This window comes from Mustela erminea, chromosome 16, assembly GCF_009829155.1.
Source record: "Mustela erminea isolate mMusErm1 chromosome 16, mMusErm1.Pri, whole genome shotgun sequence".
Taxonomy (NCBI): Eukaryota; Metazoa; Chordata; class Mammalia; order Carnivora; family Mustelidae; genus Mustela; species Mustela erminea.
In genome coordinates, this window is record NC_045629.1 from 43,364,458 (window position 1) to 43,389,768 (window position 25,311).

Genomic DNA, 25,311 nt, shown 5'->3' on the forward strand with positions numbered 1-25,311 from the left:
AAGCACATGAGAAGATATTCAACATCATTAGTCATTAGGGAAATGCAAACCCAAACCGCAAAGACAAAAATAATACTATTTTACCCCCATGAGGATAGCTGTAATTAAAAAACACAGATAAAGTGGCACCTGGGTGGCTCAGTGGTTTAAAGTCTCTGCCTTCGGCTCAAGTCATGATCCCAGGGTCCTGGGATTGAGCCCCACATCAGGCTCTCTGCTTGGCGGGGAGCCTGCTTCTCATCCCCCTACCCCGCCTGCCTCTCTGTCTACTTGCGATCTCTATCAAATAAATAAAACCTTTTTTAAAAACCACAGATAAAAACAAACATTGGCAAGGATGTAGAGAAATTTGAACTTGTAAACAATGCTGGCAAGAATGTAAAATAGTTCAGTTGCTTTGAAGAACAGTTTCACGGTTCTTTAAAAAGTTAAGCATTGAGTTAACTGTGATCCAGCAATTCCACTCCTAGGTATATATCCAAGAGAGTTGAAAAAATGTCCTCACAAAAAGTTGTATATGATTGTCCATAATAGCATTATTCAGAATAGCCAGAAATGTCCATTAATTGATAAATGGCTATTCAAAATGTGGTATATTTCCATACAATGGAATATTATTCAGCTACAAAAAGGGAATGAAGTATTAAAACCTGCTATGATATGGATGAACTTTGAAAACATGCTAAGGAAAAGAAACCACACAAAAAGTCCACATGTATGATTCTATTTACATTAAATGTCCAGATAAGCAAATCTACAGGTACTGAAAGTAGATTTGTGTTTGCCAGGGGCGAGGAAGAGAGGAAAATGGGGACTGTTACTCTGAGGCTGATGAAAATGTTCTAGAACCAGATAGTGTTAATGGTTGCACATCTTTGTGATATATTAAAAATCAATGATTTGTGCATTTGAAAAGGTAAACGTTATGATGTATAAGCTAAATCTCATTAGAAAGAGGAAAAAAATGACCTAGCTCAGATTTATATTATGCTATCTTATGATCTGGAAACCCCTAGAATACTGAGCTGGAGTTAGTTGTAAATCCTCAATGAAGGACGTCTGTGGCTGTTTAGTTCTTTTGTTTTGTTTTGTTTTTTAAGATCTCTTACTAACCCAAGGACCAGTCTCATAGGGCAATGAGCTGGCTTTGTGTCTCCCAAACTCCAGGCAAGAATACTGGTGTGAAATGAGGGGATCTGTACCACTGCCCCCACCACTGTAAAGAGGAGTTCGAAACACATCTTACCATGGCTGGGTTTGCTGCATCCTCTCCACATACAAAGATGGACAGGGCATGGTGTGTTCTAACCTCAGCTCTGCTGTTAACTTATTTAAGCCTCAGTTTCCCTATCTGTAAAACAAGTAGTTGGTACCAAAAGTCTCCTTGGTCTTTTCTAATGCAGAGATTCTGAGATCTTCGTAAGGAAATCCCCTTCATCTCCTACTCCTCTACTCCGACACACTCACCCATAAATAGGAAACATTCAGCCATGGTAACTGGGCTATCATTTCTGGCCAAAAAGAGATAGACTTTGTAAAGTGGCCAATGGAAAAAGAACCAAGAAGGAAGAAAAGCAGCCCAAGGGATGGGATCCTTAGAGACTGAAATCATGCTATCCAGCCAGGTACTAGGTCTGTGAGGTTCGCGACTGGGGCATTGCGGTCCTGATTCCGTTCCCTAGAACGTGGACCTGTGCTCACAGAACGCCTATTTGATACTCCCCATCCTCAGTACGTGCTTTTCCCTCTGGCAGCACAGAGCAGGTGTCCATGCGGTGCCTCTGTTGAGCTCCTCTTCTCTCCCTTCCTCAGCAAGTGAATTCCTCTCAGACTCCAGAGCTCTCGAAGCATTGGCTATTCCCTCAGTGCATGACTTCCCTGAGTGGAGAGGTCAAGGCCTCTGTAATACACTACAGGGCCAGGTGGACAGAGGCACTCTGGGGCCCCCGGCACTAACCTGGTACCAAATGAAAGAAGGGAATGAGGCGGGGCGCCTGGGTGGCTCAGTGGGTTAAGCCGCTGCCTTCGGCTCAGGTCATTATCAGGGTCCTGGGATCGAGTCCCACATCGGGCTCTCTGCTCAGCAGGGTGCCTGCTTCCTCCTCTCTCTCTGCCTGCCTCTCTGCCTACTTGTGATCTCTCTCTGTCAAATAAATAAAATCTTTTAAAAAAAAATTTTTTTTAAATAATAATAAAAAAAAAGAAGGGAATGAGACAGGCTTCAGTCTCTCCTCTGTACACAGAACTGCCCAACAAGACAAACACTTGGCCATTAACTGAAGGCATCCCCCTTAAGAGGTAGTCCAGCAACCCTCCATTGCTCCCACAGTACCTTGGGTGGAGGTCATGGGCACACCCCCAAAGGCTCATCAAACCATCTTCAACCATTCCAAGTCCAAGTGGACTTCCCAGCAAACTTCTGGTAAATTCAGGAGTATGTTCTTCTCTCTCCCCATTATATTTCCAGGATTTTTTCAGTGTCCTTGAAAGCTGGGGTATCTTACTCCAATCTACAGGCCACCCCTCAATCTAATGCTTTTCTCAGTTTTCTGACTATAGGAGATAACCACCTCCCAGCATGGTCAACCCACAGGCAAGGGCCCAGGGATGGGTTCAGAGGAGCAAGTAAGGAAAAGCTACCATTCCAGGGCTACTCCAAAGAACATGCTTCTTCCAGTGCTCTAAGCAGCATCCTCATTGGATAGACAGATAGTCAGATGGCCATTCCCCTCCCACCCTAGGGGAGAGGCAGAACCTAGAGGCACCAAGCTCCCCACCCCAGGGATAGGAGCACTCCCCCGAGACACAACTGAAGAAGTCTGAATGAGAATGCCATGCACAACCTCTCACAAGACCAAGGTCACCCATCTCTCTGTTTAACTGAGCTTCTGAAATCATTCTTTATAATGAGATCTGCCATGCCTCTATTTTATTTCCTGCTATACAGTAGATTAAGGAGTAAAGTCCACTGTGAGAGCCTATAAAATCAAGATAACAGTGATCAAGAGGAGCCATTACCTGGAATATGACTTGACTTGCTTCTTGGCCTTCAAAAATAGAGAAGGTCATGGGTTCCAGGGGTCCACTAAACTTCCTCTCTTGGCTATATCCAGTTGTCTGTTAAAAAAAAAAAAAAAAAAAAAGGAACGATAAAGAGATAATTGGCATAGCCGTCCTTATGAATAGACACATGCCTCTTGCTTCCAGGACTGATACAGGAAACACACGATTCTAACCTAGCTCAAAACAATGCAAAATATAGTCAAAACAGGTAGAAAGAGATTTGGGGTATTACTGAGCTTCTACGATGTCAAGAGGGCTTGCCATGAGCCTTGTACTGTTTTTCTCATTCGACCGTTCCAGCAATCACCCTGTGGGGAGAATATTAATGCTCCCATGTTACAAGTGAGGCTCATGGAAGTGAGGTTACTTGCCCAAAATAAATTCTATAAGTGGCTGATGGGGCACACACACACAGGGATCTGACGGAAAAGAAGTTTCTATCTTCCCACAATGCCACTCTGCCTTCTACATACCCAACAGCTTTATACCAGCTCCTTCAATCCCCTCTCCTCTACTCCTGTTAGTTTATAAGAACATTTCTGGCAGATTGCCAGCACCCTACAGTTCACAGTCACTTCAAGAACAACTGAATTTATAAGGGAGAAAAATATGTAGATGTGTTAAGCCCAGTGCTTACTCAGCACACTGTTCCATGGTAGATTTTAATCAAATCTGAATCTGAATTTGAACTGTGACTTCAAGAAACACAGCTTTAACATTTGATTAACAATTTATACTCATATAGGAAGGAAAAAAAAAAGAGAGAGAACAAAACGTTTACTTCAAGCAGTAGCCCTACGATGTTTCTAAAGCCCAAAGCCCCTGAACTTGACAGGCAAGCAGACTCTGCAGACCCCCAAATCCAGGCTGGAGTAGCAGTATGTGGTAGCTGGGACAGGGAGAAGAGAAATTGGTATGTGCTATGCCTGATCAGTCCTAAGCAGTTAATCCTACAACAGGCTGGGGACACATTCTTACTGTTAGCTCTGTTTTACAGGCGATGAGACTAAGACGCTGCGAGGTGAAGCAATTTGCCAAGGTAGAGACAGGAAGCAGGATTCGAACCTATGACTCTGCTATGGGTGCTCTCAGCCACCATGCCCCACCACCCACCAAAGAGAGCAAAAAATGGCCAGGACAACCTGGCAGGAATACAGGGGCATCACTCTCACCATTCCCAGCCCAGGAGGATGGGGAACTTACCACAGCAGCCCCTGCCACGCTCCATCTCCTACCACAACTGTCGCTCTACAGTGAAGCTGAACATGACAGGCAGCACACGGGGGCGCTCAGCCAGCCATCAACCCACCCACAGAGAACACCCTCTAGAATGAGGGACTCGGCACCCATACCTGATGCTTGTTTCCCCTCCCTTGAAAAGCCAAGAGGTCTCTTTTCCAGACTCCCCTGCAGCTATCAGGGCAGCCAAATGACCCAGTTTTGGTTCATGAAACAAAAGGTGACAGCTGCTATGGGGCGGGGGGTGGGGAGGGTTGGTCAAGTTTTTATTTTCCCAATGAAGAAGGACAGATGTGGCTGAATTTGCCACCCCCTTCCCTGTTGCTCTTGCTCAGACAACGGACCTCATGTCTATGGCTGTGGTGGTCCTCATGAAACCATGAGGGGACAAACCAGCTCAAATAGTGGGGGAGCCAAGAGAAAGAAGCTCAAGTCCCTGGTAATATCACAGAAATGCAGAACCCACCTTGGGCTGCCCACTTGAGGCTTCTTGTTATCTGAGGGAAACGAACTCTCCTTACTAGAGCTGCTCCAAAGCTGAACTTCCTGTTGCCTATACCAAAAGCATTCCTAACTGACAAAATAATTTTATAGACTTCTGGCTCATAACTCCTTTTAGGGACTATCGTGCTCTGGGGTCTCTTTCTTCCCTGTACTTCTTTTCCACACCTCTGGAGGGCGGGACACAAGAGCTGGGGACAGATGTCCAGGCACTGCCACGGTTGGTACAAGACAAGGATGGCCCTTCCTGTGAGGCCACTAGTTAACAGCAAACTGCCTTCGTCAGCTTTCGGCTCACGTCAGCAAGGGCCAGTCATTCAGCAGTTCACACCAGTCCGCAAGGGCATCCGGACGGAACCCGCATTAGTCAGTCTCTCTCAGTGGCAAGGTTCAAAGTTGAGTTCTTGTAACAGGGCAGCAAATCTCCCTTCTTGTCATTAACGTGGCTATCTGAGCTATAAAGATTTCAAACTGCGCCTGCGTGTGTCATGAGTCATCAAGTCATACTGCCAGAACTGGGAAGGATGGTGTGGGGGGAGCTTGTGAAAGAAAAAGAGGGTCTGTGCAGGAGCTGGAGGGATAATGCCCACCATCTTGCACAAAGAGATCGGAGGAAGGCAAGGGAATGGAACGGACACTTCTTAATGGTTCCTGTGCAACAGTTATGCGGCTAGACAACCCCCCCACCCCCGCCACACACACACATATCGTTTCTTCCGATTCTGAGTATCTCCAGAGAAGTCCCACAGCAGAGACAGATAATGTGGGATGAAACCAGCTCTGCTGAACCACCAAGCCCCAACTCTGAGCCACACTGTTACCCTGCTTTCCTGGCCGGCAAAGGACACACGCGGCTGCCAGAGCTGCCTGTCTGGTAGCCGTCCTCATCACACTCTCCAGCAAGACTTCTCTGCAGGGATTAGAAAGTATTTATGCCACCAAACTCTTCTTCCTTCTAGAAAAAGTATAGTCCCAGGCAAAACTCTAAAGTAGGTGGCTTCTCCTGGGTTTCTCTGCCTCCCTATTCAGCACCCTTTCCCAAGCCCAGATCACTCACTCGCTTTCTCTTTAGTGCCCTTGCAATATATTCATGCAGTGTTTCTCACCCCTGTGGAAACCAGTGCTCAGAAAAGAACAGGAGAGACACTGGGAGTATGGGATAAAAGACTGGCAATCATTTTACATCGCTATCTCTGCTGAATAAAGCCTTATGCTGAAGGAAAGCTCCAACTAGACTTCCGGTCTTCATATGAGAGGGCTTGGAAGCGGGGATGAGTGGAGGCAGGAGAGAGAAGTGACTCCATCCTAATGCCCCTATGATCCCACCCCACAGCTAGCACCCCCCCCCCACTTCCCACCACCAGACACATATGCGCACATGGCTATGTCCGGGGAAAGGCTCTTGCTGCCAGCGGGGCTTTGGACACTATTTCTTTCTCTGGGTAGAAGTCCCACTGCGTTGAGATTAGAGAAAAGGAAAAATCACATCCCATCTTTCATTCAGGAAAAAAAAAACACGCATGTCCCATTCTCAGACAAGATAAGCCCACTAATATCAAATTATTGTGACAGAATCTTCTCCTAGATCTCATTGTTTCCTAATATAAGTCCATAATTATGTATTGAATTTCTACCCTACCCCTGGCATGGTGCTATGTAATGAGGCTACAAAACATGATGAAAAGATAGTCCTCCTCATGGAAGTCAAAGTCCATATGAGTGTAGACACTGACTATTTAAAATGCTGCAGTACGGGGGACTTGGGTGACTCAGTCAGTTAAGTGTTTGACTTTTGATCTCCGCTCAGATCTTGATTTCAAAGTCATGAGTTCAAGTCCCCATTGGGCTCCATGCTGGGTGTGAAGTCTACTTTAAAAAAAAAATAAAGGTAAAATGCTATAGTAATAATAGTAACAGCCAATAATAATAATAGTCAATATTTTTCCAGTGCTTAGACTGTGCCTGCTACTGATCCAAGGGCTTTATAAATGCATTGTCTCATTTAATTGCCACAACAACCAATAAGGCAAGTACTCTTATTAGATTCATTTCACAGGGCAGAAAACTGAGGTTCAGAGCTTAAGTTACTCACCCAAGCTCCTATCATGGGAAGTGGCAGTGTCCGTTTTGTACCCAGGACTGACTTCACTACTACGCTGTGATAATACAGATAGGAAAGGACATTTGAGGGATGAGAAGGGAGAGAAGTCAAGAGGGGATGTTTGACCTCATCCTTATACAGTCCTAGTGACAAGCTTTGAGCCCCAGGTCTGTGCGGAGGCACTTTGTTCATAAAATGTGAACTGTAGCTCCCTGCCCCATCCCCAGGAGGAAGGCTCTGCTAGGTTTATGAGATTGGCTCTATTTCATTCTATAAATATTCTAAACAGCGAGGGCTCTAGAGGGCTCTCAGGAACTCAGAATTCAATGTTATTTTGGGGTCCCAGAAGAAAGGAGCCATGATTTGAGATGTGAGGATCTAGTAACTTCCTTCTAAGAGAACCAAATCCTTCCCCATAAGCTTGCTTCATAACACAATGGATTGTTGGGCAAGTATATGATCTTTGTGAGCCTGATGAATAAAACAAAGTTGGCACCTCACTATCTACCCAAGATTGAGGGCTGGGTCTCTCCAGGTTCCATCCAGCTCTAACCTGTAGAAGCCTGTCATTGAGAGGGTTGGCTCCACAAACGGCTAAAGACAACTCTGACCAGAAAACTCCAAACCATATATGGGAAGAAAAGCACAGAGCAGAACAGGGTTGGAAATAGAGAAAATGCTTTTCTTAATATTTCAGTGGTACTTTTTCATGGTCAAAGTAAAAAAAAAAAAAAAAAGCCAAGATTAAGGGAAATAAACTAATATACACATACATACACAGACTATATATACAAATACACTTATACAAATACTAATTTATGCTTCAGTATACTTTTCTTTCTAGTTCTCTCAGCTGTACATGAAGGTCTAAGTATGATTTAGATTTGTTTTAAATCTGGCCCATTAAATGGTACTGGCTTTTAAGAGCTGAGAAAAAGTACCGCCCTGGTTGAAGGATAGACATATGACTTGTAGCCATTTCACTGTAAATACCACATTAGGACAAACTACGGGTCCTTTGTATACAATTTAATTTTGACAGACTTTTTTTAAGTCATAATAATTATTGTTTCCCTGATATGAGATAGAAAACATCAGAAAATACTCTAGTAACTAAATAACGAACATCTTACCAAATAAAGCATAAGGAGACACAGGCAATTCAGTTGGGCTTGCATCATTGTGGTTTTCTGTACTGAAACTCCTGTGAATAAACCAGAGATTAAAAGCAATTAGTTACTAGTCTGTTAAAATCACATCTTTCCAGCCAGAAAGGATCACTGGACAATATCCAGTTATAAGACAGCTTCTTCTTTTTAGGGAATAACCCAGTCTTCCAGAAGCTTCACGATACCTCATGCACAGGAACCCACAAGTCTCAAAGGAAGCTCATGGTAATTCCATTTCTTTAACTGCTTCACTTTATTATAATCTTCTCCATTTACAGGTCTTAAATGATAGAAAAGAAGTAAAGTCTTTACTTTTATTATACACATGAGAACTAATGTGTTTTGGCAAATGCCAGAATAACTAGATATTAACATTTTAGAGGTTCTGATGCAAAGCTGCAAATACATGAGATTCCTCAAGTAGAAAGAACCCAAGAATGTTCAGAGTCCTTCATTCAAAGACTCACCAGCCAGACTTTGGTCTTCTAAACATTGTTGTTAACTAGGCAATACCCCTAAGGAAAAAGCGCACTTTGTATACTCCAAAAACAACCAAATAACCAAATAAGAATCCAAATTCTGTCCTTATTCTTTTCTGCTCGGTATTATTTTTTTCTTTCTTGAGGCTTCACGGTTTTTAGAAATTACAACTTTCACCCTGAGATACCTCATGACTAACTGATTTTAAGCTCTGATATAAATTTTCTACATGGCCTATAAAGCAAGGTTATTGCCTGTCATGATACTGGACTGCCAAAACAATACCAAAAATCGACAAAATGAGAAATGCACTCATTTCACTAAAATTCCAATCACTTCATTATCTCTAGGGATTAAGGACAATCCTGTTTCATCTTTTTCTTTCTTTTTTTTTACATTTTTCTACATTGAATTTTTTTTTATTATGTTTTATTAGTCACTATACATCATTAGCTTTTGATGTAGTGTTCCAAGATTCATTATCTGTGTATAACACCCAGTGCCCCATGCAAAATATGCCCTCCTTTAACTTATTGATAAAATCAGCATGAAAAAGTGGTAAATGGTTACTGAAATTCAAACCACTCTAAAAATGTAGCCCTTGAAATTTTTTTAATTCTTTGCATTTGGATAGCTTATATTTGTACTTGAAAAAGTTCATCCTGTTTTAGCTGCACAAATGCCACAAATGCCCTAGGAGATAAAGATAGAAATAAAGCATTTATTAAGTATCAGCTATGAGATAGATATGGGGAGGGGCCTTTGCAAATAGTATATGGTCAGTGGATTCTGAGTCAGAAAGCCTGGACCAGAAACCCAGCTCTGCCTTTCACTAGCTGTGCTGCCATGGTTATACCACTTAATTTCCCCGTGCCTCAGTTTCCTCAAACAGAAAATACATACCAATTGCTCAATAATAAATGTGTCAGTTTCTCACAGAAACAATGAGTTAGGAAATGTTATACTTATTTTATACAGAGGGACATGGAGGTTCAAGGTTAAGTGATTCACCCAGTACCTAAGTAGGCAGGGACCTTGTCTTGCTTCCAGCCAGACCTGTCAGATCCCAAAGACCCAAACCTCTTTGAACTCTTTCTATGCTACTGTACATAGTGTGGGAGCTGCAGAGATATGGATGTAGGCACAGAGAAACAGATATGTAAAATGTATATATTGCTTCTACCTGCTAAGTCTATGAAGCATCCTTTCCCAAGGTTCTCTAAATATTTTAAGGAAGAGCTAGGGTTAAAATCCTTAAGGACAGTCAGATTCATAAATTCTGTGAATGTTTAGAAATTAGCTTTTGCAACAGAATTAATTTGGTTGTTGTGTTCAAATATCATTTTAGAATTGGCTCATTATCTTCAACACAAACAAGACATTTTTCTACTGCTTTCGACGGCTGATGTGGTAGGGAGACACATGGAAATAAATAACAATGCCAGGCTCTAGCATACTGCAATACGAAATATGTAAATGAAGAAATTATTCAGTCTAACTTGTTTTTGTTTTGTTTGTTTTGACCTTGCAAAATGCACGTGATTAGCTTCCAAGAGAAGTAGGAATAGAGACACTTCATGGCACATTTGGGGCTCATTCTTCTTAAGCTTTCAAATACTGGTCCCCAACTTACTCTTCCAGTCTTCCACTCCCTCCCCGCGCTCAGTAGCTCAGTCTACCCAGATGGACTCTGCACCCTGAGCCTTCCTGTCTCCCTGCTTTGACACTTGCTGCCTACCCCACCCAGCACAGGGCCAGCTGGAAGAGATGCACCATCAATATTTGCATCAGGAAGTTGGACTGAGCTTGTCCCTCCTCACTTCTATGCGTACTACTTGTCATACCTTACCTCCTGGGTCCAACAACTTGTTCGTTGATTTCAAATCATTGAATTATTATAAAAAGCTTCTCTGTGCTAAGCCGTGGGATAACCAAATAAGGCATACAGAGTCTGCCTTCAAGGAGTTAGAAACCAAATCCTACTTCCTTCATGAAATCTTTGCTGATTTCCAGCCACAAGGGTCTTCCTCTCGAAGCCCCTCATACCGGCATTTTTTAAAAAACATTTATTTATGTATCTGTGTTATCACCTGTGCTAGAAAGCAAAATCCTTCAAGGCAGAGGCCTTATTTTAAAAAGTTTTTTGACCCTCTCACAGCTTGTCATGCGATGCCTTGCGTATATTAAGCCCTCACAGATGTTTGTTAAATTCTAAAACATTTTAATTATCTAACAGAGATAGCCTATGGATTTACCCAATCTTTAAGAGCTTCCAGAATAAACATAAAATGTTCAAGGAAACTAATTTGAGATTTAAAGATTTGTTTTGATGCAAAGTCACAGATTTTTATTGTCGATGAAAAGGGTCGCTTCTCTTTTAAATACACTAACAGATTTCTGTGCAGTTAACAGGTTAAGAACTGGTTGATACATATCATCTCTCCTGGAACTGATTTTTCAGTGCTTTTAATATCCCAAAGACATATACACTGAACGATAGAAAAACACATACAAATAAAACGAATGCCTTATTTTAGTCAGATGCTCAGGCCACCATCTGGGATGTTTTAAGGAATCAGAAAAGTGAACATAGCAATGCACTTCTCCTTTATTTGGTCATTTACAGTTAGTCTCATCCCTCACAGAGAGGTTTCCAGGGGGAAATGGTGGTGATTGCTTTTTCCACCTCCATACCTAGGCTTCCTTGATTCATGTGCAGACCATTCTACAGCACAGAACCACTGTTGGGAGCACGGACCCCGGAGTTCGACCAGCTGGCTCCCTCACAGACTTGTATCTGCTCATCCTTAAGCAGGGATGATCAGGGTGCCTCCCTGTGAGATTTATGGGGTTCAATGAGTTCCTGTTTGGAACAGTGTTTGTTAAATAAAAATTCATTCTGCCACCCCCATGTGCTTCGCCAGAACTTTGAACATTGTCCTACGGAATGTCTCCTCCACAGTCCCTGGCTGTCGGTGGCCCTGACAATGAGACAACCCAAGAAGCAGCCTTCACGGCAATGTCCTCATGGCCCAGTGAAGCAGTGAGGCAAAGCCTTCATCTCCAGGCATACGGGCAAACCACACTAATGCGGGGATTATGCCTGAAGGGAATTTTAGCCTCTTAGACAGGCCTTGCCTCTATTTCCTCTTTGCATGGACATCATTCCACTAATGGGTGTCACATCCTGGATCCTAGTATTGCTGGAGGGAAAGCACAGCTTACAACTGAAACCTCCTAAAACGACCAAGCCACACACACTTGGTGGATTTCGTCCCCAGCACCACTTGGAAAAGGACTGGAGCACGTTTCTAGATAATGGAGTGACGTTTTATCTGAACTCCCTGAAATGGTTGATACAACCATCTGCTAGGAATTTGTGTTATTTGTTGGGGTTTCCCTGAGGCACAAGGACTGAATTCAGACAGTTTCTATGGCAACTATCTGAGAGGCCAAGCACATCCTTAGCAACACAGGTCAAAGGTTTTTTGGGGGGTGGGGAAGGAATTTTGAAAAGCCACCAGCACTTGCTTTTAACCGTGGACCACTGACAAATACACAGTCAGGGCTGCTGGCCTTGCTGCTTCGGGCTGATGCCCTGATTCACCACAGCCCACAAAACACACATCTCCCCGCACCCTGCATCTGGGTCCAGCCTGAACAACAGCACAGAAGCAGCTCACACTTACTAAAAACGACTTGCCTGGCACCTGCTGCGACTTCTCTGTGTGTTACCTTACTGATTTCTCATGAAAACCCTATGAACCAGGGACTATGGAAACATCTGCCTCTTAGAGAGCAAAAATCAAAAGGTGAGGATCAAAGAAGTTGAGAAATTTGCCTGGCTAGTTCTACACCTGTGCTCTTATTCATAAAAATAACAAGACATCTGGTATCACTTTATCCATTACACACCTTCCAAAAATTCAAAAAATTTCTCTTTTTTCTTTCTTTTTTTTTCTTTCTGGTGTTTTTTTTTTTTCTTTAAGGAGAGAGAATGTGAGTAGAGGAGAAGCAGAGGGAGAAGGAGGGAGAGGATCTCAAGCAGACTCCACACTCAGCGTGGAGCCCAACATAGGGCTTAGTTTCACGACTCTGGGATCATGACCTGAGCAGAAATCAAGAGCCAAGTGTTTCAACAACTGAGCCACCCAGGAAACCCATTTTTTTAAAAGGTTTGATTGACTGATTTGAAAGAGAGAGAGAGCATGAACAGTGGGGCAGAGGGAGAGAGACAAACCGACTCCCCACTGAGGAGGAGAAATTTGGACACAGAGACACACCGGGAGGGAAGACAATGTGGACCCATGGGGGAAGACGGCCATCTATAAGCAGAATGGAGGGGCCACAAACAGACCCTCATAACCCCCAGAACATAACACCTTGACTTTGGCCGTCTGGCCTCCAGAACTGTGAGACAACATATTCTTGTTGTTCAAGCCACCCCCACCTGTGGTACTTTGTTATGCCAGCCCTAGCGAACTCTTACCCCAAGGAAGTCTGGTTTTGAGTGAGCAAGGCACCGCCCTTGCAGGATAGAGGTGGCCAGAGACAGGCCTGTGTTCAGTTATCACACATGCAGTGCCCATGGCATCTCAGGGGTCCCCTCAAAGCTTGATTAATTCTCCTGCTGGGTTCCAATTCCTCCAAGAGGCATTCTTAGACACTCTAGTCATTTCCCCATTTATCTGAGTAAGGACATGGAATTCCTACATCCCAGGTCTCTAAACCTTCAATAACTCAACACACAAGCATTGATTTTTTTTCTCCCCGTTGCAAAAAGCTCAATGATAGGCAAACCTTAAAAAGACGTAGTCATCTCTCATCCTTTAAAAAAAAAAAAATAGAAGGCATTAAGGGCTTTGAATTCAAGTAATTTACCCTGCTCGAAGGTTGAACTATGCATTTCCAAAGAACAAAGAAGGTGCAGGAGGACAGGGCTAGAAAATTTGTTTTCAAATATCATAGGTGATGTGGGCAGGAGGGGATGTGACTAGAATTCATAATACCACCAGGACCAAACAACACTACATACCCTGTGCACCCTTTATTGTACCTCTGCACTGTATATTGCTAACATCAGCATAAATTATAAAGCAAGGCCAGATAGGAATAAAGATCAGATTAAAAAGCCTGCTCACACCGTTGTTCATCAAGTAATGTTCAAATCAATCATGCCTATCTTTTGGGTCTCACTCGCAAATCTCTGGCACCAATTACATCTCTTACGGTTTAGAAAAATCACAGGAAGATCTGACCGATTTGCACTCTTGACAAATTAGAGACCCAATTAAAGTGGCCATTAATAAGCTAGAAATAAACAGGCAGGCATAAAAGCAAGGCTGCTGTCTTACATTTCAGACTGGTTTTGGAGAAAGGAAGACAAGTAGGGAAGGGGGTCCCCCACCCCAACACATAAATGTAAGTCTCTCACTAAGCTTTTGTAATACAGATGTGCCAGTTTTTTGGTATATGCAAATCTGGATTTACACACATACAGAACTGAGGGTGATTATTTGTTGTATCGATAGGTTCAAGGTCAGATGAACAAGCTCATGAGAGTTACATGCAGGCCCCCTCACCAACAGGACTTATAAAGTTTTAAATCTATATGATCAATTTAAGTACAAATTACTACCATAATTATTCTTATTAAAGAAAAAAAGGAGATCTAAGGAATATTTTGAGACCTGTGTTTAAGCTTATTCCTGGCTAGATTTCATTCCACCCAACACTCCCTGGAAGTGAGTGAGGGAAGGGGAAGCTCCCCTCAGAACCACACAGAGTGCCCAACCCTGAACAAAATGATAGTTGGGGGAGGTCAAGGGAAGGAGGTGCCCTCATGGGACTAGGTAGCTATCTAGGGGTGGTGTTTCCCTGACATCTCAAGCAGCCTGGCAGCAAGGATGTCAGTGCTGAATTCCCTCTGGTGTCCAGATTTACACCTCAGAAACCCCAGGAGGAAGCGAGGGAAGAATTTGCTTTCCTCCACACGTCAGAGCATCATAAGGGCCTTCCCTGGCCTAAAGAGGAAGACGGGAATTACTATTTCTCATAAAAGATGGCTTAATTATTTTTTACAAAGGGTTTCCTCATGTATTATACAATAGTTATTTTGACTTATAAAGCATACAGATCAGCATTTTGTCAAGATAATAAAATCACACATTCTGTCCTTAGAAAATCAGTATGAGGTGAATCTGAATTAGATTTCATCCCATCAGGTTTAGATACAGAGATTAAAAACAAAACAAAACAAAATCCCCAGACACTTGCTGTAATACTAGCTCATTTATAAAGTAGCCCAGAGACAAGGATTCTCCTGACAAAAATGTGCAGTCGTGCAGTGTGACAGGTTCAGTTTCCAATCTCTGTAGTTAGATCACAACTGACTACTGGGATGGGCAAGAGAATCAAAGAAATATAAATTTAATCCTATCTCCATAAAGAACACCATGCCCCTATGATACTTCACTCATGACTTAGCTTTGTATAGTTGAAAAAAAAATTTTTAATTAGCTAGTATTTTATGAGCATGTACCAAGTTAAGCACCTTGGACAACTTATTTCATTTAAACAGTACAACAGTCCTGTAAGGTATGTACTGTTGTCATCCTACAGAAAGGAAACTGAGCTCAGAGACTTTGAGGACAGGGTGTCAGTCTGACTGCAGAAACCAAGCACAGAACGCTCCTCTGAGGAAGAGGTGCTCATCCTTAGTTTAAACATTCTTGAAGGGCGCAAATCTACCATTTTGACTGCTCTTTGTCTTTTGCAAGAACACAAGTCTTAATGTTTGAAGATAATTAAAGTGTGGTAAGAAGTTATTTATTCAGACTATCATGGATGAGAGGATTCACAGTATGTGAGTCTTCCAGAATCTTTTAAGAGAAATTGAGTTTTCTTTGTGCCATATACACAATAACCAGGTAGATCTTGGGCTGTTATATATGCTTAAGTGAAAAATCAACTTCAACCATTAAGTATATATGTTTTTATTACATTAATATTTAGTGTACCTCCATAAACATTTCTGTTTGTTCTCACAAGTAACAAATAGATAGATAGATATTTCTGTAATAAACTGAGGTACCTTTCTCTTGTTGAATCAATGAGTAGACCACAGAATGAGCCCCAGTCTAAGTTTGAGATAAGAGATTTCTGAATGAATCCAATCTTATGCCAAAAATTAAATCTATATATGCCTATCCATGTAAACTAAGACCCATTTAAGCACCTGTATATAGGCCTTTGGAGAAAGGGACACGATGATTCATGCTCAGCTTTCTGTCTCAGAGTCATCTCTCTTAACATGGAAGAAAAGTGGGAGCACATTCTCTTTCCCAGAAAGTTCTTTTGACAACAGATTAGGAAGTTTAGTTTCTGCCTGCATATATTTTGCTTTTTATAAAAGAGAGGAAAAATGGGTGCCCAGGTGGCTCAGTCAGTTGAGCATCCCACTCTTGGTTTCAGCTCAGATCATGATCTCATGGTCCTGGAGTTTGTTGAGCTCCTAATTTTGCAGGAAGTCTGCTTGAGGATTCCCATCTTCTCCCTCTGCCTCAACTCTCATTCACAAGCATGCTCTCTCTGGCTTTCTAAAGTAAATGAAAAATATCTTCAAAAAAAAAAAAAGAGGAAGAAGGGAGGAGGAACAGGAAATGCAACCCTCATCTTGAACAGCAATGACTTTTCCCAGGAGTCATCTAGGTAAGTTTCAAAGGACGCCACACCCACACCTCATCAGAGGACTTATCCAGTTGACCCTTATACAACTCACGAGTTAGGGGCACTAAACCCCTGTGCACTCAAAAGTCTGCATATACTTCTGACTCTCCAAAATCTTAACATCTAATAGTCTACGATTGACAGGAAGCCTTACTGATAACATAACTAGTCAAATTAACACATATTTTCTATGTTATATGTATTATATATTGAATTCTTACAACAATGTAAGCTGGAGAAAACAAAATCTCCATCTCCTCATGACTCTGAGATCATGACCTGAGCTGAAATCAAGAGTCTGACGCTTCGCCAACTGAGCCACCCATGCACCCCTAACACTTGAACTTTCTAAAGGTGAGGGGAGCTAACATTCATTGAACATCTACCCCATGAAAGCAATATACTGAACTTTTTACAAGCATATTTAATTTATTCTCATAACTGCTTGGTTAGGCAAGTATCTCCATTTCATAGATGAGAAAATTAAGGTCCAGGGAGCTTAAGCAATTCAGTGTCCACTGGCCACTAAATGATGAAACTGGCCTAACCCATCTGCCCAACCCTGAAGACTCATAAACTCTACACCCTGAAGTCTGCAATAAACCCTCACTCAGCAAAAGATACTTCATTTCCTGGTGAGAGCTGAATATTGTCCATTTTCCTTGTCACCTAAATGTGTTTTCTTTTTCTTTTAAACTATTTTTCACATGCCATCTAAGTTTTTAAAGAAAATTAAATCAAGAAAATTTGAAAGAATGCATCATCCTTCCAATCTACAGCTGAGGAACCCCCCACCCCATGGCAGAGAGCATCTGTCTCCAAAAGGTCACCCATAATAAATAAACAACCAAGACCGAGGCAGAAGCTGGAGCTTTGAAGACACAATGAGCTATACACAACTTGACATCTCAAAATGATCACTTGTCAGTGGATGGAATATCCACCAAAAGCTGACCAACACACACAGCAAGTTTTGCTCTCCCAAGTAGGAAGGCAGGTCTATCTCTCTGGTTTCAGTTCTTACATCCAGTACTTTAAAGAAAGGGTTTCTTTTCTCCTATGCATTTCCCCTCCCCCATTGAGTCCGAGACAGTCCTAACAACCCTAAATTGTATCGCATTCTCTGAGAAGTAGATAGAATGCTCATTTGTTGAATACCACATCTGAGAGATGACACTTTGTAGGAATGAGATTCCAGCTCTGATTTCTAGAATCCAGGGCCCCAGGGCATCTTAGCACTAGGCACTTCTAGATTTTAATAGCAAGGAATGGATGTAACACTCATTTCAACATCCCCAAATTCCATCTTTCCTTTAATCCCACTGTCAACCTTGATCCAAGAAGCCATTTCATTAAATAAATTTATAAATTGGGAAGACTAGTGAAAAGAAACCAAAAAAGATACTGTGCTCCATAGGTAAAACTTGTCACACCAAGAATAAACTATCCTTCCCTTCGCAGTCACATAGCACCCTTCGAGGAAATAAATTTATCCAGCAACTTCTTAAGTACTCTGCCTTCACCATCTATTTTGTCATTCTTGAAGAAGTACCTTAACAACATAGTTAAGACATGCCGACACTTACCTTTCTGTAAGTAAATAACAAAATGGTTTTAAAAGTTATTTTCTTCCATTCAGCTGTTGAGACTCTTGCTGGGGCTTGAGAATCTCCCCGGAGAACACTCCCTGTGCACAGCTGTTGGCCCAGCCTCTCCCCTCACCTTCGGTCAAACATTAACCATCAACTGGCTTTATTGATTCTCAGGAGCCATCAGCTGTCATAAAAGTTATCATTATATTCACTACAGAAAAGAAGTGGGTTTGTACCAAAAGAAGCCATTCCACACCCAATACATCTCCAAGCAGGTGTCTGAATTTTTGAATGCAGAGTAATAAATTAGAGACAAAAAGAAATTTAAGTGGACAAACTTTCTATGGATCCAACTGCCCCTGGAGTTTGCGCTCCATGACATCAAGACAGCTTTGCCATATTTTATACACCTGACATTTAGCATAGTGTCTGCCTAGAAGACACAATTAACAAATATTTGTAAATTCCATCTCAAACACAGAGTGCAGGGCGTTACTTCTGAGCAATGAAGCAGTCACTGATAACCAGCCCGAAGAGAAAGAAAGAAAGAACTCAGAAGGTGTAGCCAAAGATGTAATCTGGCAGTGCCTGCTTCTGAAATTCAAGGGTCCTCTTCAAAGTCTGCATGAAACGACCAGTAGTCGTCTCCCCCGCTGCCAAACACAAACAAGTCCTTCACAATTCTCTTCACAATTCTGAGAAGAGATTTGCCTATAAAGCAAGTTATTTCTTTCACTTATAATGAGGTTTGCAATTAAACAATAAAATCCAATAGCCCTAGATTTCTTAAGTCAGGTTGTCCTTTAGACTGACTTCTGATTTCCATCGTTCAGTCACTCTGGAAATTCACATTGGAGAATCAATGTCACTTTTGTGTCAAATGTGTCACTCTTGATCCCGATTCTGTTGACCTTCTGATACTCACTTCTGGGCTTCTCCTGAGCTGTGTTGTGCTTTCCATTTGTGTCTAGGTGTGCATAACGCAGGGAAAGAGCAAGAGCACAACCAGCTGTCTAGATGGACTTGCTTCTCGAATCTCTTAAGAAGCCCAGAGGGCTCTAAGCCTCATTTATCTTGAGAACTTCAAAAGGGAAACCATCTCCTCATATGCCAATGGTTTAGCCTACTCAGTGGATCACAGGTCTAGGAAAAATCCTTCTCCTTTGTCTCACAGCCAACATAACTGTATAAGGAAATGAGATCAGCTGAAGCTAGGCACTTCGCAAATTCACAACACCTCGGCCCACCCGTTAGTTAAATAAAATGACCTCGCTCTGTAAAATCAAGTATCTTCCCTTGTATGTTTCACTTCCTGAAATCAATGACAAGACTCTCACCAGCACTGCTCTAAAAGGAGTTTGCTTCTTTAGAAACTTTTAAATAATGTATGTAAAAAAAAACTTTTAAATCTATAATGTGGTTTCTAAAGATTCTATTTGTTTACTTGAGAGAAAGAAAGAGCATGCATATGCAGGAGCAGGGGTGGGGGAGGCAGGGGGGAGAAGCAGGGAGCACAATGGAGGAGGGAAGACGGGGGCTTGATCGCGCAGGAGGTGGGATCATGACCTGAGTCAAAGGCAGATGCTTAACCAATTAAACCACTCAGTGCCCCATTAGAAAGTGTTTTTTTAAAGTATATATATGTATCACTTTTAGTCATCCTTTCTCAGCAATAATAATACAACTATGCTCATGGCATATTGGTTTATCAGTTTGTTTGTTTTTTATTATTATATTGTGTTAGTCACCGTACAGTACTTCATTAGTTCCCGATGTAGTGCTCCATGATTCATCATTAGCCCACAACACCCAGTGTTCCGTGAAACCCATCTCCGGGCTAACCGGTCCCCCCACCGCCTCCTCCCTGAAACCCTCAGTTTGTTTCCCGGGGTCCATAGTCTCTCATGGTTCATCTCCTCCTCTGAATTCCCCACCTTCTTCATTTTCACTTCCTTCTCCTAATGTCTTCCATGCTATTCCTTATGCTCCACATATAAGTGAAACCATATGATAATTGACTTTCTTTGCTCGACTTATTTCACTCAGCATAATCCCCTCCAGTCCCATCCATGTCGATGCAAATGATGGGTATTCGTCCTTTCTGATGGCTAAGTAATAGGTTTATCAGTTTAAAAATATGCTTTCTCACTTAATCTTTACATGTTCACAAAGTAGATTCCATCTTATAGAGAGAAAACAAAAGTTTTACCTTTTGCCCAAGTCACACAGCCTGTGATTACGGAATTAGGACTCCAGTCCTGGTCTGTCTGATTCAAAGTCCAACATACTCACCACAACTATAGAATCCACCCAATTATTGTCCTTCTAGTTTCTGTGTGAGTAATAAGAAAATCCATGGGGGGTGGGGGGCGGACGTGTGGGTGGCTCAGGCCTCAAGTGTCTGCCCTCGGCTCAGGTCAGGATCCCAGGGTCCTATCAAGTTCCCCGCTCAGTGGAAACCTGCTTCTCCCTCTCCCACTCCCCCTGCTTGTGTTCCCTCTCTCCCTGTGTCTCTGTCAAATAAATAAATAAAATTTTTAAAAAAGAAAAGAAAATCCATAGGAAGAAAGGTCCCTATATAATACCTTTCCTGATGGAAGATAGCCAAGATCTTAAATTGGGCTTCTCTGTACATTTTATGCTACTTCCAGCCTCTAGCTTCCAAGTCAAAGAAGCAGGTTGGTAGATCTCTAAAAGGCCAAAACCACCCATTAGAAAAATCAACAGGTGATCACATCTCTAAATTATAAAGGCTTTTCCTCTGCTTTGCAGGATAAAGGGTTAGCATGGTTCTGAGGGCTGTATGTTTCACCATTATGAATTATACATATTTATAATTTGTAAAATCATCTGGATCTTATCATTTCATATGTTCTGCCTTGTGTTTCAGGATAAACACCACCGCATTTTAGGAATTCATTTTCATGTAAAAGTGAAACATTGCTAGTTCAATAGCTTAACACAGATTCAGGAATAATGGGAATAAAGAAAATTTAATTGGTAAATTACTGATTCCCCTTTACCAAAGCAAAGGAGATGTAAATGATTTATACGAAAGAAACAAATGAAGAGTTGAAAAGATCTGGGCAGATGCTTTTAACTGATTCACGGTGTTTAAAACATTTTACCACTTTTGTCTAACGTTTTAACTGTTCCTGCAACATTAGCCCTAGAAAATATATCAGTAATGTTGTAATTTATTGACAATGTCAGTTAGAAGGGAATGAAGCTAAGATTGCATCCCAGATAAAAACTCCAGGAAAACTTGGAATTATTCTTAAAATTCTAAGTATGTTACATTTCTAATATTTTTACTCTTGACACCTCAAAGTAAATGAGATCTATGAATGTTAAGTTTCTCCATCTTTCATGCACTTGTATTTTAACATCTACTTTGTGTGTTACATAGCCTGTATTTGGGAGCATTTTATAATGAATTTATCAACACATAGGCCTCACAAACAGAAATGGACAAGAGTATTTTCAGCTACTTATTTAATATCTCTCTTGCTCTTGATAACTTAATGATGGCACAAACTTTGTCTTCCGTGGGCACTCAGTATACACTTTTTAGAATCAAACTCATTTCAGTTGCTTAATTCAATAATTCCAAAGAGTCAGGATTACACACAGGCTCACATGAACCCAAACAAGTAAAGGATTTCACACCCCCACAAACCAATATTTTACATCCTTTGTTCAGATTTATTTAGTGAAACGAGGTGAAATTTATTTTCTGCTAGTGAATGTTTTAGGCAGAGAAGCAAGATTTTCCCTGGTTACTTTCACTGGCCAGGATAGTGTCCATTTTCTGATAAACTCAAGCAACACAGGTCTGCTTCACATAGCTCGGATACTTGTGTTTAGGTTTGCTTGAGTCTGGGTTTTTGTGTTGTTACTGCTGTTTACAGTGGCAGCAGAGGGGGGCAATTTTCCAAAGCAGAACACTTTCAGGAACTATTAAATGATGTAAGACTCAGCTCAAATACATCACTAATTCCAAATAAGAAACACTAGACCATACATCGTGCTATTGCAAAATTTCGTTGACAGTCACCTGTGCTCCTCCTAAAAATATTGATAAAAGACAGTTTGAGGCTAACAGAGGTTGGAGTATTCCCCCTCACTACTTGGACAAACATGGACCCAGTTTATAGTTGTTTCTTCCAAAAATACTCTAACTCCATCTGTAGCTGGTTGCTCCCAGCAACAGCCCAAAAGGCGATGTCCTTAATCAGGCTCTAGTTACCGTGTCAGGAAATGGCTGACTAATGGAGTGGCTAGTAAACATCCCCATCATCAGCCATACAGTGGACAAAGGTCTTATAGAGCTTTCTAAACCTGGAGAGTTTGTTAAAACTGGGCCTTACACCATGAAATCCTAGTTCGCTAAGTCTGGGAGGCATCCCAGGAGTGGACATTTTTAAAGCACTCTGGAATTCTGATGCAAGTGATCACATGACCCCTTGTCACATGAGACATGTGTGAGAAACACATGCTTAGGGATCCTGTGTTTTATTTGTCCATAGGTAGCAAAACCCATACTTGAGATCAATTTTTCCCCACGATTTAGGATCCATTTCTGCAGATTCTGTCTCAGACAGTGATGCAGTTGGTTTGATGTCATACCTGCAGATTGGATCCAGAAGATCCAAATATGCACATCTTCCCTCAGACACTTTTTCTGGGTCTATGGAACTTCGTATTAGACCTCAGATTTTCTTTAAATTCCAAGAAATTACAATAACCTTGTTGGTTTCCCGAGACCTATCTCTATGTCCCTTATCAGATTTCACCAATGTGAACATTTCCTCACAGCTGGTTCACTTTCAGGCCATAGCATCTGGCTTCTGCCTCCTCTATCCCATTGAATCTGCACTTGCCATTCTCTGTTGGTGGGTCACTCATTAGACACCAGGATGTTGGGACTGCCTCTGAAAATTTAGTCCTTAGGAAGTATTTCCTAGAGAGGGAAAGTAGTCTTTTTGACAGTAATGAAACAACTAGACACCCACACACAAAAAAGTGAAGTTGGACCCCTCCTTCACACAAGTCAGAAAGACTAACTCAAAATGGATCAAAGCACTAAGAGCTAAAGCTATAGAAGTCTTAGAAGGAAACTGTGGTAAATCTTCATGACCTTGGGTTTGTCAGTGGGTGGTTTCTTAGATATGATGTCAAACACACAAATAACAATAGAAAAGAAAACCTATTGAATGTACTGAAAATTAAGATTTTTTCCTTCAAAGGACAGTATTAAGAAAATGAAAAGAATTCACAGAATGGGAGAAAATATAGCAACTCTTATTTAAGAAGGGAACTGAATCTAGAACATGGTTAAAAAAAATCTTACAATAAAAACCCAATCAAATTGGACAAAGGATTTGAACAGACATTTTTTAAGAAGATATACAAATAGCCAACATGCACATGAACTGAGGCTCAACATCATTATTAATCAGCAATATGGAAATTAAAACCACAGTAAGCTACTACTTCACACCCGTTAGGGTAACCATAATAACAAAGGCAGACAACAAGAAGTATTGGAAAGGAAATAGAGAAGTCAGAGTCCTCATACACTTCTGGAGGGAATGTAAAATGATACAGCAACTTTGGGAAACAAGAATGAATATTTCCTCAAAAACTTGAACATAGAGGGGGCGCCTGGGTGACTCAGTGGGTTAAAGCCCCTGCCTTTGACTCAGGTCATGATCTCAGGGTCCTGGGATCGAGCCCATGTCAGGCTCTCTGCTTGGTTGGGAGCCTGCTTCCCCCCTCGGTCTCTGCCTGCTTCTCTGCCTACTCGATCTCTCTCTCTATGTCAAATAAATAAATAAAATCTTAAAAAAAAAAACAACCTTGAATATAGAGTTACCATACGACCCAGTGACTCTAGGTATCCTAAGTATCTATCCAAGAGAGATGAAAATGTATGTCCAGACAAAATCTGGTACATGAATGTTCATAGCAGCATTTTTCATAATAGTCAAAAGTGAAAACAACCCAGGTGTCCATCAACTGATGACTGGTTGGATAAAAGTGGTTCACCCAGACAACAGAGTATTATTCATACACAAAAAAGAATGAAGGAGTGATATGAGTTACAACATGGAGCAACACTGAAAACATTATGCTGGGTAAAAGAAGCCAAACCTATGAGGCCAAACACCATATGAATCTATTCATATGAAATGTTTGGAATAGGCAAATTCATAGAAGTAGAAAGTACATTAATGGTCGCCTGTGGCCAGGGGGTGGGGTAGGAGGTTGGAGGGTTATAACTAAAGGATCTGGGGTTTCTTTTATTGGGGATAAAAATGTTCTAAAATTCTTTGCAATGATGGCTTCACAACTCTGTGAATATACTAAAAACTACTGAATTCTATACGTTAAAGGATGAATTTTATAACATATGAACTTTATCTCAGTAAGTATGTTCCCAAAAAAAGGAATTACTCCCTGTAATCAATCCCACCCTAACAGGAATATTCAAGACATAGGCTAAACATTTTCTGCCACCTCTACCCATAACCAGTACGGAGATTGAAACAGTCATTAAAAATCTCCAAACAAACAAAAGCCCAGGGCCAGACGGCTTCCCGGGGGAATTCTACCAAACATTTAAAGAAGAACTAATTCCTATTCTCCTGAAACTGTTCCAAAAAATAGAAATGGAAGGAAAACTTCCAAACTCATTTTATGAGGCCAGCATCACCTTGATCCCAAAACCAGACAAGGATCCCATCAAAAAAGAGAGCTATAGACCAATATCCTTGATGAACACAGATGCGAAAATTCTCACCAAAATACTAGCCAATAGGATTCAACAGTACATTAAAAGGATTATTCACCACGACCAAGTGGGATTTATTCCAGGGCTGCAAGGTTGGTTCAACATCCGCAAATCAGTCAATGTGATACAACACATCAATAAAAGAAAGAACATTTTCTGCCACCTCAACCCAGTCCCTTCAAAACATATCATTTGTGTTCTATTATCACAGATACATTGGAATTTTTAAAATTATTTTATTTTCATTTAAGTATATCTGTTTTACTTATTATTTTATCTCCCCTTTTATCTCCCCCCACAGGGCATTTGGTTCCATCTCTTAGGGTTTCAGCTCAGCTAGTTCAACACTAGAAACACCTCTGACCTCTCCACTGTCTTTCTACTAATCCTAGTAACTCGAGAGACAAAGAGGAGAAAATTTTCCTCTCTTTGGTCTTCCTGCTCAGGATAACATTAAGCCTAGTCTCACTAACAACTCAGAATGGCTGGAAAAAAACCCTATTATCCTAAGCCTGGAATTTCCCAGTTGCTGTATGATAAAATACAGGAACCAAAATCTCACCTCTGTGATCCACTGAACGGCCCTGTGGAAACTGGGCACATAGAAGCACCCCACAGTGCAGAGGTGGAGGTGGAGGGAAA

General features: G+C 41.5%; 1 protein-coding gene across 6 annotated transcripts in view; it reads right to left on the reverse strand.

Annotated features, from left to right (window-relative positions):
- The window catches only part of CDH17 (cadherin 17), a 110,615-nt gene that overhangs the window by 45,615 nt on the left and 39,689 nt on the right, over positions 1–25,311 (reverse strand). For 4 of the 6 annotated variants that reach the window (XM_032316530.1, XM_032316529.1, XM_032316532.1 and 1 more), the window contains exons 2-3: positions 8,038–8,108; positions 3,019–3,117 (exon numbers count right to left, since the gene is read on the reverse strand). In XM_032316530.1, the coding sequence (XP_032172421.1) occupies positions 3,019–3,117; positions 8,038–8,108 (170 nt within the window). Of the gene's footprint in view, positions 1–3,018; positions 3,118–8,037; positions 8,109–8,446; positions 8,570–17,867; positions 17,961–25,311 lie in introns of those variants that run through there. The other 2 variants (XM_032316533.1, XM_032316534.1) reach the window with 2 other exon arrangements.